Source organism: Crocodylus siamensis, chromosome 8 (assembly GCF_052110815.1).
Source record: "Crocodylus siamensis isolate JL-2025a chromosome 8, ASM5211081v1, whole genome shotgun sequence".
Lineage (NCBI taxonomy): Eukaryota > Metazoa > Chordata > Crocodylia > Crocodylidae > Crocodylus > Crocodylus siamensis.
Window position 1 is genome coordinate 54,059,286 of NC_143402.1, and position 13,301 is coordinate 54,072,586.

Consider the following 13,301-nt stretch of genomic DNA (forward strand, 5'->3'; position numbering starts at 1 on the left):
GGGGGAGACTCTGGAAGGATATGTTGTCAAAGCTCCAGGGGAGCCACCCTTCTGCTAGGACTATATTGACACCATCCTCTGAAGAAGCAGCTTCTTAGGGGTATCTGAGGTCTCTCTCAGTCCAACCGTTTTCCCACCCAGCCTGGCTGAAGTTGGCAAGTTTGGGTAGGACATGAGAGCTGAGGCCATGTTTGGGGCCTTCCCCAGTGCCCAAACATCCAAGCTCAAGTTGTCTCTGGCAGGTACTCCCACAGCAGCGTGCAGCCAAGGCTAGGTAGAGAGGTCATGGCTTAGACTCTGGTGGAGGGGAGAAACTCATGAGTAGCAACTGGGTTTGCTCTAGAGCTGATGTGATTTAGAAGGGGAGTTGGTTTGTTAGGGAGAGGGAGAAACAGGGGGGCAAGAGCCAGGGGCCCATAAGATGGAGGGAGCAAGGATGGTCTGGCCTGGCAGCTCTGCTCAGGCTTTGGAATCCATGTCTGGAGAGAAGTCGCATTGCTTGGTCAGGGCTGCACTGGCGCTCCCCTTCTCGGCCCCCCATGGTTGCTTAGTTCTGCTGTGCTTCAATAAAATTCCTAGATCCAACAGGCCTGTGTGTGTCACAGATTCTGTTTCTGACCAAGTACCCAAGGCTGCTCCAGGTCTGGAGCCCTGTGGCTCTTTGGAGATGTTTCCTGCATGGTGTCCTCTGTCTCCAGGCTCTTGTCGCTGCAGGCCAAACTGCAGAATGGAGCCATGCTGCATACTTCCTGCACACTCCAGGCCAGACGCAGCAAAGGTGCTGCATGGGAGCAAAATACAGAGGGCAGAGTTGGGCTTGGCAGTCCAAGTCCACATCCCTGTGCAGGACACGTGGCTTTGTTCAGCCATATGCACCCTGCCCCAATCCCTTCGGCCAACTGCCTGCACCTCAGAGCCCTGCCCAGATGCCCAGCCCCACAGCACGCAAAGCTAGTGGGGCATATGGGGCAGGTGGCCATGGCATTGGTGAGGCAGAGATAGGATAGGTGAAGGTGACAGTGGGATGGTCTTCTTGGCATTTCCAAACCTGAATGGGCATCCTATGGGCCAACAGATGTTTTCAGGGTGGCTGGACCTGGCAGCCAGCCATGGGAGTGCCGCTAGCCAACACACCTGCATGCTTATACAGATGCCCTGGCAGTGGGGGTGGGAGCAAGACAGGACATGACTCATAGGTGAGCTCAGTCTGGGCATGAGGGCTGTCCTGCCTCTTGTTGGCACTCACATGGGGAAAAGAAAGCCTGTCTGCTCAAAGCAGGCTAGTGGGTAAAAAGGGATGGAGCTGCTGCTTAGGGTACCATAGACAGAAAGGTTATTGAGGAAGGAGAGTGCGAGATGGTTCCAGAACAAGTTAGGGCAGTGGTTCTCAGCCTTATTAGACTCCATCCCCCACCCCACATTGTTAGCCCCAAGACCCACCTCACTAACCCCAAGGACCCCTTGTTAGACAGAAGGCCCCCCCTCAGAAAATGTCAGCTTTTGGTTTTCACTCATTTTTGGACTACAGAAATATACTACAGCAGTTCTTTTATGACAAGGCATTCAGACCCCAACAGGGCAGGACAGTTTGGATGGAAGGCCCCACATCTTCCTCTGAGTCTCTGGGACAGGACAGCCAGGCCTCACTCGTGTGACTTGATGACCAGCCCTGGCTTGGCCTCCTTGATGGTGCCTAGGTCTGGCCACATTTCTTCGGTCACAGTGTGTGGGCTCAGCCTGTAAAGAAAACAAGAAGAGAAAACGAAGCATGAGCCCTCGCTGTGGATGGACCCAGAAGTCCTGCAATGAGGTCGGAGGAGGGCTGCCATCACAGGGCATCTTCCTTTCCAGGCTCACTGAGTTGATAGGTGCTTCCGAGTTCACAGGGAGCAGCAGCTGCCTCATGCAGCCAAGGAACCCGGCATGGAGGCACCATTATCTCCCCATGACAGCACAGCGCCTTACAGAGCTAGAGCCCAGCAAAGAAGGGGAAGGGGAAGAGGCATGGCCTCAGGCGCTGGCCTGTCCCATTATATCTCTGTTCCAGCCCTGCAGTCACCAGCAGGATTAGTGGGGGCCGCTTTGCAGCTGATCCAGGTATACCAGGGAGCAGGGGGCCTAGAAGGAGAGCTGGGCAAAAAGCTATCAATCCCCTCAACAGTATCCCCTGCTGCTCCCTGGTGCCTGCTCCTTTGCTGTTAGAGGGGCTAGGGATCAGCAGTGAGGGCAAATTGCTGGCAGTCTGGGCCCTCAGGAGGCAGCATTTTGTACCTTGTAGTAGGGAGCCAGGTTATGAGCTCTGGTCCATGGCAGCTAAAGGTTGCTGACCCCTGCACTACAGCCTGCAGCTTTTCAGTGGGTTGGACACAGCCTCCCTGGCTGTCTGGTGATGAGGCTGTAATGGGTGGGCTTGCCTCAGTTTCCCTGGTTGGGTTGCATGCTGCTGCCTGGGAAGGCCTGGGGTGGCTCTCACCCTGGCTCAGGGGAGGGGGGGATGCTGATTCCTGCCCACAACTGCTTCAGCTGATGGGGGATGGGTTAGGGTTCAGTTTAGGTTGGGCCATGAGAATTTGAAGAAGAAAGCATTATCTACAGCGGAAACCCCAGTAATCGGGAAGCCTTCCCAGGACTGGCCCTGGGAGATGGAGCAGAAAAAACCTGATGGCAAAGCTGGCTGGAGGAGTGGGCACCATTTTAGATCCAGGGTAGAGAGATCATGGCAGGGCTGCCAGTGGTTGGGACTTGCCACTTTGTTGCAGGAAGGCTTTCTGGTTGCTCTCCTTCTCTTTATGGGGCAAATTCCCTGCTCAGTAGTGGGGCCAGGAAACAAGGAGAAACACTAAGGCCAGCTCTCAGACATCAAAGAGCAGTGGGCTCACCCTGGCTTGGTGATGCTTCAGGGAATATTCAGAATATTCCTAGCTTTGGAAGGGCTGGGATCTGAGGCAGAAATGCACTGGGATGTGCAGTGCAGACAAGGGCCCATCATGGGCTGGCAGGTACTGCTGCCTACACTGCTCTCCCAAGATGCAAGGCTTAGGTACACGTGGGTGACGCACCACAGAGTCTGCAGCTGGCAGCCAGGCTGTCTCAGTCCCTGGCACAGCTTCTCCACACCAGCCATGCCCAGCTGATTGTCCTGCAAGTCCAGTTCCACCAGGGCACAGGGATGGCCAAGGGCCAAGGCTATCGCCTGGCAGCTGTCAGCCCTGAGGCTACACTCCCGCAACCTGCAGCAGAAAGAGGAGATAGCACTGATTTTTGGATCACTCAAAGGAGGTTCTTTGCTCTGGGCAAGCCCTGATGAACCCCGAGGTAGTGCAAAACTTGCAGTCTGCACCCATCTGGCCATGGGGTAAAATTCCTTCTTGACCCCAAATGCAGCAACCCTGACCAGAGAGGCAAGACCCTTTAGCCAGGAAAGTCTGGGTTTAAATCCTAAACAGGAGGATTGGCACAGCCCAATCCCAATCCCCACCCTAGGCTGCAGCTAACACCCAACGCTTCTGAGGAAGGTGAAAACAAAGAAATCCTAGCACCTGCAGCAACAGAATGGGGATAAAAAAATCCTTCTTGGTCCCATGTGGATACCGGCAAAGCACAGATGCCTGGAAAACCCTTCACTCTGCTCTACCACCTGGGGACAGCCAAGTATGACTGCATGTGCTGCTTGGTCAAAACCAGGGGCATGACTCCATGCATAAAGAGTCTCTTTACAATCAAACTCCTGGTAGAGGCAGATTTCCATAGCAGACCACTTCTTCTCCACCCCTGGGAAGGTCATGTGTTTTCCTGGACTGCTGGGGCAGGTGCTTACCAAGCCAGGCTTGGCTAGGACACTGTTTGGGGAATTAAGCCACAACAGGACAGTGTGAATGCATTGTCAAAAGGTGAACCAGCTGGTACTTACATTAGAGTCTTCAGCCTGCAGCTTGCATGCATCAGGCCCTTACACAGCAGATTCATGCCATCTACTCCCAGCTTGTTACGTCCCAGATCCAGCTCCTGCAGGCCCTGGCTGGTGCTAAGAACCTGGGCAAGCTCCAAACAGCTCGAAGCAGTGAGATTGCAGTACCTCAATCTGCAGGAGAAAGAGACACACAGAAAGGGAAACCATGGCTGGTTTCCTCCGGGCCTGCCCAGAAAGAGGCAGGGGAGGCCAGTTGCCAGGGCTGGGAGGTCACTGGGGGCAGTCCCAGCCTCATGTTATTTCCCACAGACACAGCCACATTTGGGTGAGGTGGAGGGAGCAGGGCAGAGCCTGGATGGGGCTGTAACAGGCTGAAGAATCCCAGAAAGAGCACAGAAATGCTACAAACCAGCCAAATTGCTCCACATGGGAACAGCGCCTTGTGGTTCCTTCAGCCCCTCTGCTGTCATCTTAGTGCAGGGGTAGGCAACATTTTTTGGCCAGAGTGCCAAAAACCCCACAATGTCTACCTTGGAAGGTGCCGAAATGCCGGAGCCCAAAGCAGCTGTTTGCAGCCTCCTGGCTGCAGCTGGCCCACGGAGCCCGGTCTGCTTGCAGCAGGTCTTGCAGCCTCCCAGCTGCCTACCGGGAGCAGCCTGGGCTCCGTGGCTGGCAGCAGCTGCTTAGAGCTTGGGCTGGCGGTGGTGTGCCGAGCACAATGGCTTTGGATACCATGCTTGGCACGCGTGGTGGGGGTTGCTGACCCTTGTCTTAGTGCTTCCTGCCCCTCCCCCACACCCCATTGCTCCCCGGGGGACACTCTGAGACTTGATACAACTCCTTTGTCCATATCGCTCCAAGCCAGAGCCTCTTATTATTACCAGAGTCAGTGATACTGTTTGCACCGAAGTGTGACTGGGCAAAATGCATGAGCAGCTGTGAACCTAAGAACCCAAAAACTCCTCTAAAATGGAGACTATAGAGAAGTAGTTCTCAACCTTTTTGTACAAGGACCCATTTGTAAACATCGATGGCCAGACCTGACCCAGTAAATAGTTTAAGTAGAAAACAGTCCCCTGGCCCTGCTGATGCCCCTCACTCCCAACCCCGATGCCTGCTGGGGGTGTGTGTGGGGCGAGTGGGGGGGGCAAGTAGCCCCTTGCAGGTTGGAACTCTGCCATCCTGCAAGGGAAAAGCCACGTTTTCCCATGTTTTTCTGCTTTAAAGAAGAATCCATTTTTAAAGTTTATTCGCAACCCTTTCACATATTCTTGTGACCAACTTTTGGGTCATGACCCACAGGTTGAGAAACACTGCTATAGAAGACCATGAGATTCTGCCCCAGATCTTTCCAAATCTCAGACAATGGAGAAAGCCCCAAATCTCACAGCACCAGGCTCTGTAGGTGACCCTAGATAGGTGTTGGCATTGGGGATCTTTCACAAGTGTTGCGCCTCAGGTGCCCAAGAGCTATGCCCAGTTGGCATACATCAGGCTAGGGTTAAGGGTGGGGAGAAGCCTCTATCCTCAGGCAGCCAGCAATGCCATCATGACCCACCCTCATCAGGTCATTCCTCATAGCTTTACCGCAGTCTCTGTAACATGCATCTGGGGTGTCTCAGACCATCACACAGCTTCTGCACGCCATGGTCTCCCAGCCCCACGTTGCCACACAAGTCCAGCTCTGTCAGGTGCGTGTTGCTTATGAGAACAGATGTCAGATCACCACAGCAGGCACCTGTGAGGCGGCAGCTCCACAGCCTGCCAGAGAGAGGCATGCAGACCATGAACAGGACTCGTCACAGTTAGGGACATGAACAGTTAAACAATTAATCATTTAAACAACAAGCCCAGTGATAACTGGTTATAGCTTACTGTTGAGCAGGGGGGTGGGGCGCAGGCCAACAGGGAAGGGAAAGAAGGGAAGAAGCCATGTGGTGCCCCAGCAGGAACTGGAAGGTGACAGGGCAGGCGGGCCAGGGGGACAAGGTAGGGAGCAGGGGGAGTGTGATTAGTACCTATAGCTAGGCTCTGTGGACCCTGGTGCAGCCACCTGTAGCCTCCCTGCCACCTGCCATGAACAGCCAGGGCTCCAGGCAGACCCCCACCACCTGCCACAGAGCCCAGGCTGCTTGAGGAAGGCAGCGGGGATGTGGCAAGTCACTGCACTGGAGTCTGCAGACTTCAGCAGTGGGCAATTATTTGGGCCCGAGGACTACTTAGGGAATTTTGGTGAACTGTCATGGGCTGAGTCAGCTCCCCCTCAAGCTCACCAAAATACCCTAAGTGGCTCTAAGTGCTTCACACTGGGCTAGGTGGCTAGGATGGGGCCATGGGCAGGTGAGAAGCAGCATCTCGGAATAGGATGGGTGGCATGGGCGACTGGTGCCTCCAGAGTCAGGGGGTGGCACTTGCCCCCCCAGCGGCCAGTCAGCGACCGGGGGGGCGGGTGTTCCAGAAGTGCCAGTGGTGCCTCTCCTGGTATCCCCACTCCCTGGCCAGCACTCTCAGAGGGGACACCAGCACTCCCATCTGCCATCCCTGCCCACTGCCTAAGCGAGGAACGCTAGTTGTCAGGGGGTGTGCACCAGTGCTCTCAAGGGATCCCTATGCACTCCCTACGTATTGCCTGTGATGGGTGGGAAGGGCAGGGGCTGGGATTGCAGGATAGTGACAGCATGGGGCCTAGGGCAGAGCCATGATCATGCACCTGCAATGGATACCGGTTCCATGGGCAGGGTCGTGTGGAGAGCGGATCGCAGCTGTCCCCCATGCCCCAGCCCCACACTTTCATCACCCTGCGATCCCGATGTCTCCATGGAGACCACCTGGACCTGCACGGGCAGGGCATGCAGCCAGGTGGACTGGATGGGGCTGGGAGCTGCATTCAGGAGCAGGATGGGTGGGACAGAGGTCTGGACTCTGCAAAGGGGAGTCCATAGTAGTTGTTACCAGGCAATCCTGCAGTCCAATAGCAGCGCAAAGGTTCTTTACCCCTTTACAGCAGTGATTCTCAACGGGGGTGATGTAGCACCCTAGGGTGCTGTGAGATCATTTAAGGGTGTCACATGATAGCAGCACTTTTAGGTGTTCAAACATCTACATGTGATTCACAAGATAAGCCCAGAGATTTCCAATAGGAGTTAATAGTGTTCAAATCCTTCTGTACTGTTGGGGGCTGGCTGAGTTCTTTGCAACAGAAGCATCAGTCTAGTATTTTTCCATAGTCAAGAAATGAGTGAATGCTAAAGCTAGCATTTTCTTGGGGGGTCTTGAGTCTAACGAGGGGGCCATGGAGTCTAAGAAGGATGGGACCCAGGAGGCCCTGGTGGTTTGCCGGGACTGTGAAGGGTTGTTTGGAGGTCCCAGAGCACCTAGCAGGGTGCAGCAGTCCCAGGGTACTTAGTGGGGCGCAGCAATCCTAGAACACCTGTGGGGGCACACCTAGCATGCCCAGAGGGGTGATCCCATGGCACCCAAGAGGTGTGAGGCAGGCCTTGGAACAGGTAGGTCTGAGCACTCAGGCCAGGGAGCCCAAGAAGTGCAATACTTGGACTTAGGGGCCAGAGGGCTTGAAGTCCAGAGCAGGGCAGAGACAGGGCCTGGGGCCCAGATACAGGGAGATACAGAGAAAAACAGAGCCCAGGTAGGCTCAGCAGCCCGAGAGTGGGCACAGACAAAGGCCTTGGAAAGCCAGACAAAAGGCTGGGAACCCTGAAGCTCAGTTCAGTCAGTGGACTAGACCTCGACAGCCCCAGTGAGAACAAAAGGGCAGAAGCTGAGAAGGTTGAAACCTGTCATAGGAACAATGTCAGGTTCACACTAGGTCCCTCAGGCAGCCTCCTTCCTACTAAAATAATAACATCAAAGGCATGGCAGGTAGGTAAAGAAGGTGAGGGCCCCTAGAGTTGGAGAGGGGGCAGGAACTGCACAGCCACCAGGGGGTGTCACGGACACCCCTGGGACCTGAACCTGTCACACCTCTGACATGGAAGACAAAGTATCTGGGCAACAAGGCTCAAACTTGCACCTAGGCTGTGATACCCTTGGGCTGGGTGTCTTCTGGCTCTCTGATGGATTCTCTGGATCCGTGACTTGGGTTGCCCATGTGGTCCTAATGGAAAACTGCCCTTGAGAGGGTCACGGTTCCCAGTAGTGGAAGTAGTCCTCCAGGATCTTGTGGTCAGAGAGCAATGTCATCCCCACTGAGATGCAAGGAAGGGTACTGTGATATCTGAGAGCTTGTCTGAATTGATCTCAACCATGCACTTAGTCCAATAAAAGATCACCCACAGAAATCCTTGCCATCAGCTCGCAGAGACTTTCTTCATCCTGTGTCTGAGCTATTGCTCAGTTATATTGAAAGGCCTGATGGGCACAGCATCCATCACCAATGGCCCATGATTTTCTAATCTGCTCAAAGTGTGAGTACTATCTGAGGTCCCTTAAGACCTCAAGTGGTAAATAGGTCTGAACATGTAGTAAATAGATCTGAAGCCAACTTGTTCTTTGGGCAGGGTGCTCTCAATGGGGGGTGAGCTGAGCCAAGCTTATGGTGCCCTCTCCATCAGCTTCCTCACTATTGGCAGGAGGTTGAGAGCTAGTGACTACCTCAGGTTTGAAGATGACGAGGACAACGGCCTTATGCCAGCTTTGGAGGGATCTTGCCTATCTAGTGTATGACACTGACAGGGATCAGGGCCCCTTCACTCCTAGATTCATCAAAAGCTCTGAGCAGATGACACCTTTGTCAGCAGCCTTCTTGATTCTAGTGGCCTCGAGAACCTCAGTTACCTCTTCTATCTTGTATGGGAAAGACAATGAAGGGGTTCCTGGACACTGCTGGAGGTTTCCAAAGTGGTCTTGTTGGCTGGGGTCTTGGGACTAGAGAAAGGATGAGCAGCAACAGCATTTTCTATTACCTACAGATGCTGAATCATCACAGGCCCAGTGGCTCTGAGCTAGGAAAGAAAGGCTCACTCCGTGACCGAGTGGAGTGGGTGACACAAAGAGATTCCACCACATCACAAGTGAGGCGTATTCAGAGCTTTGTTTTGGTCGAGCCTCCACTTCTGTGGTGCTTCTGAAGTTCTTCTGCCTCTCGTGAGCACAGTGCGTGCACCATTTCTACCTCAGGGGATGTATTTAAAGTGCTAGTAAGAAGAATGCAGATAAAAAATGTATAGTTTTCTAGGACCAGGTCTGGGTTGTACGCAGCTGTTAACTCCAACAACATACACTGATCAAACTGCTGTCTGTTCCTTTCTTTATGGTAGGTGTTGAAGTCAACAGCAGATAGGTGGGTGAATGATGGCACTGCAGGAGCAGCCGCTCAGTGTTTGGAGGTTTAAAGATCTCTTGTTAGTGTTATCTGCTTTTTTTGTTGACCTGGATTCCTCAAGAGCTGAGATATCATCATATGCCTCCTCCTGCAAGGGGCTAAGCCAAGCTCTGTATCCTTCTCACAGATGAGGAGGTTATGTATGGAGTTGTTCTGGCATCTCATTAGTAGCTGCATGAGTCTCTAGAGCAGGATCAGTGCTATTATGCTGGAGGACCTTTCAGAGGAAGCTTTACTTTGCACATGAGAAGCCTTCAATATTTAGAAGATAAATGCATAGGGCACATCCTAAAGCTCAGTGGAGGTGGCCTATGAGGTCTGTTAGTGCCATGACTGTTGCTTATAAAACAAGATTGGTTGGTCAATGTCTGGTAACCTTGCAACATTTGTTGTGTTCATAAGATCATAGGAAAATGGACCTGGCAGGACCCTTTGGGCCCTAGGCCCTCAGATCTAGTCCAGCCCCCTGCTCTTGGCTGCATCAGCCAAGACTACACCCTCCTAGTTAAGTGTCTGTCTAATCTACTCTTGAATATTTCCATGGATAGAGATTCTGCCACCTCTCTGAGCAGCCTGTTCCAATGCTCAACTACCTTCATAGTCAGAAAGTTCCTCCTAATCTCTAATCTAAATGTTTTCTGCTAGTTTGAAACCATTGCTCCTAGTCATACCCCTTGTGGCCACAGAGAAAATCTCCATCCTCTCTATAATCACCCTTCAGGTATCTGAAGACTGTTATCAGATCCCATTTGCAGGCTTCTCTTTGCCCGACTAAATAATCCCAGTTTTTTACACCTTCCCTTGTAAGTCTTGCTTTCTAGGCCCCTCATCATCTTTGTCACTCTCCACTGGACTCTTTCCAATCTGTCCAAGTTTTTCTTGAAGTAAGGGACACAAACTCAAGTAAAACATTGCAAGAGCACCACTTAACAGCTGCTGTCCTGCCCTCAGGAGCTCAATTCCAACTCAATTGAGTCTGTGAAAACCCAATGCTCTCCACTTCCAAAAATGAGGCAAAGGCCTAAAAAGCATCTCAGAGGAAAGCAGGCCTGGGTCCAGTGAGAGGAACAATCTAGCCCCTCAGCTCTGACATGGACTGTTTACTCAGCACTAGAAGTGACACGGGAGGATTCCCATGTCAGAGAAGCATCTCTGAATGTCACAGAGCTCACTTAATACAATTGCCTAGGTGCAGAGCTGTATGTGGGAGTGTGGTCAGGGCCCTGCCACTTAGCGATCCCTAGATGCTGTAAGGGTTCCTGGGGGCTAGGCCCAGCTGCCTTGAGTCAGGATAGACTCTGGAGCAGGGTAATCAGTGCTAAGTTGACCTGGCTGGTCAACAGCAGCTGATGTGGCTGAAGGGGCTGCTTTCTGCCCAGGCCAAATTGTTGTTGGAGAGTGAAAGAGTGGGAGTGGTATTGAGGGGGCAAGTCTGACCCTGCCCCGGCTTCCTCACCGGTCAGTGACAGACTGGCCCAGATTTTTTGGGCCCTGATTTTCTCAATGCTGACTGGTCATGTGTGAAGCTCAAGCAGTGGTGCTGAAGGGAGCAAGGGTAGTGAAGTGAGGGGCAATGGTTATTGGTTTCTGCCTTCAGGTCCCTAGTAGCAAATTCTAGTGCTTATTTCCATGGATGGCAAAGTACTTGGCCCAAGGTGTAAATGCCATGCTGCCATTTGTAGTTGTATTGTAGACATGACAGCCCAGGGAACAAGAGAGAAGCACAATTTGTCTAGAAATAACCTTTATTGGACCAAGCAGATAGTGTGTCTGGCACCTCCCTATCTGGCATACACATTTTTTAAACTCTCTCCTAGTTATGCAGTTGGGCCAGGACAAGATGCTTCAAAATAAGCCCTGCATTGTACCCATTTTACAGGTGATGAGGCTGAGGCACGGGAGGTGGAATGCTCAACATAGTGGGACTCCATTCACTAAGCTCCCCTTTGCTCAGTGCCCTGAACCAGGCCCATGTGTTTATTTTCTGAGATGGGTGCTTTCCAGAAAGCATGTCCCCAGAAGAAGCCCCTGCCCTCCTTACCGCAGTCTCCGCAGCCTGCAACTAGGATGCTTCAGCCCCTTACACAGCTGCTGCACACTGGTGTCTTCCAGACTGCTGTCACCGCCCAGCTCCAGCTCTGCTAGGCGAGGGCTGCAGAGCACATCTGCCAGGTCCTTATATGCAGTGCCTGTGAGGCTGCACCACCACAACCTGCCAGACAGGTGCAAAATGGGACTCATCATAGCCACTCTGACAGCGGGCCCCATCCACCAGCCCCTCCCCTTGACCAATCAGCCCAACAGTCCCACCACACCCTGACCCTAGATTCACCCCTTGGCCAATGGGAAAACAGTGCAAGATGAGACCTCAACATTTGGCCTTCACCTTTGAACAATCAGCACTGAGAATGGCCCAGACCTTTTGGGTCCCAGCTCTGTCACTGAATAATGAAAAAGGGGTGAGGTCACAGAAACACAAGAACGACCATTTACTGGGTCAGAGCATAGGTCCATCTTGCCCAACCTCCTGTATCTGGCACGGTTTACAGATGCTCCTGACACCTGTCCTTTCTGGGAGCAGAGGGAGACCCTGGTGCACACCTATTTGGAGTGTACCTGGCTGCAGCCCCTTCACCACCACCTCCAGCACCTCCTGCTGAGGTCCTGGCTGCACTTTTCCCTGCACCTTTTTATTTACACACTTCCCATCCATGGCTCTAGCAAGTCCCTGGACCTCCTGGTCAAGCTCTTCCTGGCCCTGGCTAAGCTGGTAATCTCTGTCACCAGGAAGGAGTCTCTGGCCAGGAGGCTACTTTCCTGTTCCTGGTCTGATCCCATCTCCAGGCAGAGTATCATTGGGCAGTGTCCACTGGATCCCTGGACTCATTTGAGGGCCAGTGAACACCGTCTGATGTGCTCTAATCGGTGTCCCCCCTTGGTGCACTCATGTTGAACCTCTGACCTCCACTCCCATACCTGTTTTTTTTTGGTTGTCCCAAGAAACCACTTGTTATATCTTCAGTGGACTCCCTCTTAAGGAAGGCTTATAGTTTTACTTGGTGGGCCTAGGCCCATGCCCAATGGCATAACAAATAGGCCTGTGTCATACAGGGGCAGCCAGCGGATGCTGAAAGGAGAGTGAACTGGGTCCACCCAGGGTTTATTCCAATTTCGCACTCACTTGCAGCTTCCAGTATCTAAGGTCTAGGAAGTTCTGATTCAGAGGCCATGTCCCTCACTCCCATGCTCAATAGCTACTGGTACACCTTTCCTCCAAGCACGTGTCTAGTCCCTTTGTGAATCTGGCTAAACTCTCAGCTTCCACTGTGTCTGGTGGCAATGAGTTCCACTCTTTAATGACAAACTGGGGGAAAAGAACTCCCTTGTTTCATAGATGTTAGGGCTGGAAGGGACCTATTATATCAAGTTCGACCTTCTGCCCTGGGCAGGAATGAGTGCTGGGGTCAGATGACCCCAGCCAGGTGTCTGTCTAATCTCCTTTTAAACATCTCCAAGGAAGGGGACAGTATCACCTCCCTTGGAAGCTTATTTTGTATTTTGGCAACCCTCACCGTAAAGAATGTTTCCTGATGTCCAATCCAAATTTGCTCTCTCCCAGTTTGTGGTCACAATTTCTAGTTACCCTAACAGGCACCCTGGTAAATACTGTATCCCCTATTTCTTGCTGTCCCCCCTCCCCCCAATGAATTTGTAGGTGGGCACAAGATCACCTCTCAGTCTCCTCTTGTGGAGGCTGAAGAGGTTCATGTCTCCCAATCGGTCCACATAGGTTTTTTTCTGTAGGCCTTTAATCAGACAAGTGGTCGTCCTCTGAACCCGCTCCAGGCCATCCACATCCCTCCCAAAGTGCGGCACCCAAAACTGGACACAGTACTCCAGCTGCAGCCTAACCAATGCTGCATAGAGGGGAAGTATCACCTCCCTAGAGTTGTTTGTGATGCACCTACTTATGCAAGAAGGATGCAGTTAGCTTTACTGATTCTAACTTCTATCTTATGTTAGTTTTAAACTTACTGCCTACTAGTTTCA

General features: G+C 52.5%; 1 protein-coding gene across 3 annotated transcripts in view; it reads right to left on the bottom strand.

The window, feature by feature from the left end:
• Positions 1–1,531: 1,531 nt before the first annotated feature.
• Positions 1,532–13,301, bottom strand: part of LOC149858596 (NACHT, LRR and PYD domains-containing protein 12-like) — a 30,595-nt gene continuing 18,825 nt past the window's right edge. For all 3 annotated transcript variants that reach the window (XM_090060035.1, XM_090060036.1, XM_090060037.1), the window contains exons 5-9: positions 11,293–11,463; positions 5,498–5,671; positions 3,911–4,081; positions 3,060–3,230; positions 1,532–1,737 (exon numbers count right to left, since the gene is read on the bottom strand). In XM_090060035.1, coding sequence (XP_089916161.1) covers positions 1,644–1,737; positions 3,060–3,230; positions 3,911–4,081; positions 5,498–5,671; positions 11,293–11,463 — 781 coding nt within the window. In that variant the 3' untranslated portion in view covers positions 1,532–1,643. The remainder of the gene's footprint in view (positions 1,738–3,059; positions 3,231–3,910; positions 4,082–5,497; positions 5,672–11,292; positions 11,464–13,301) is intronic.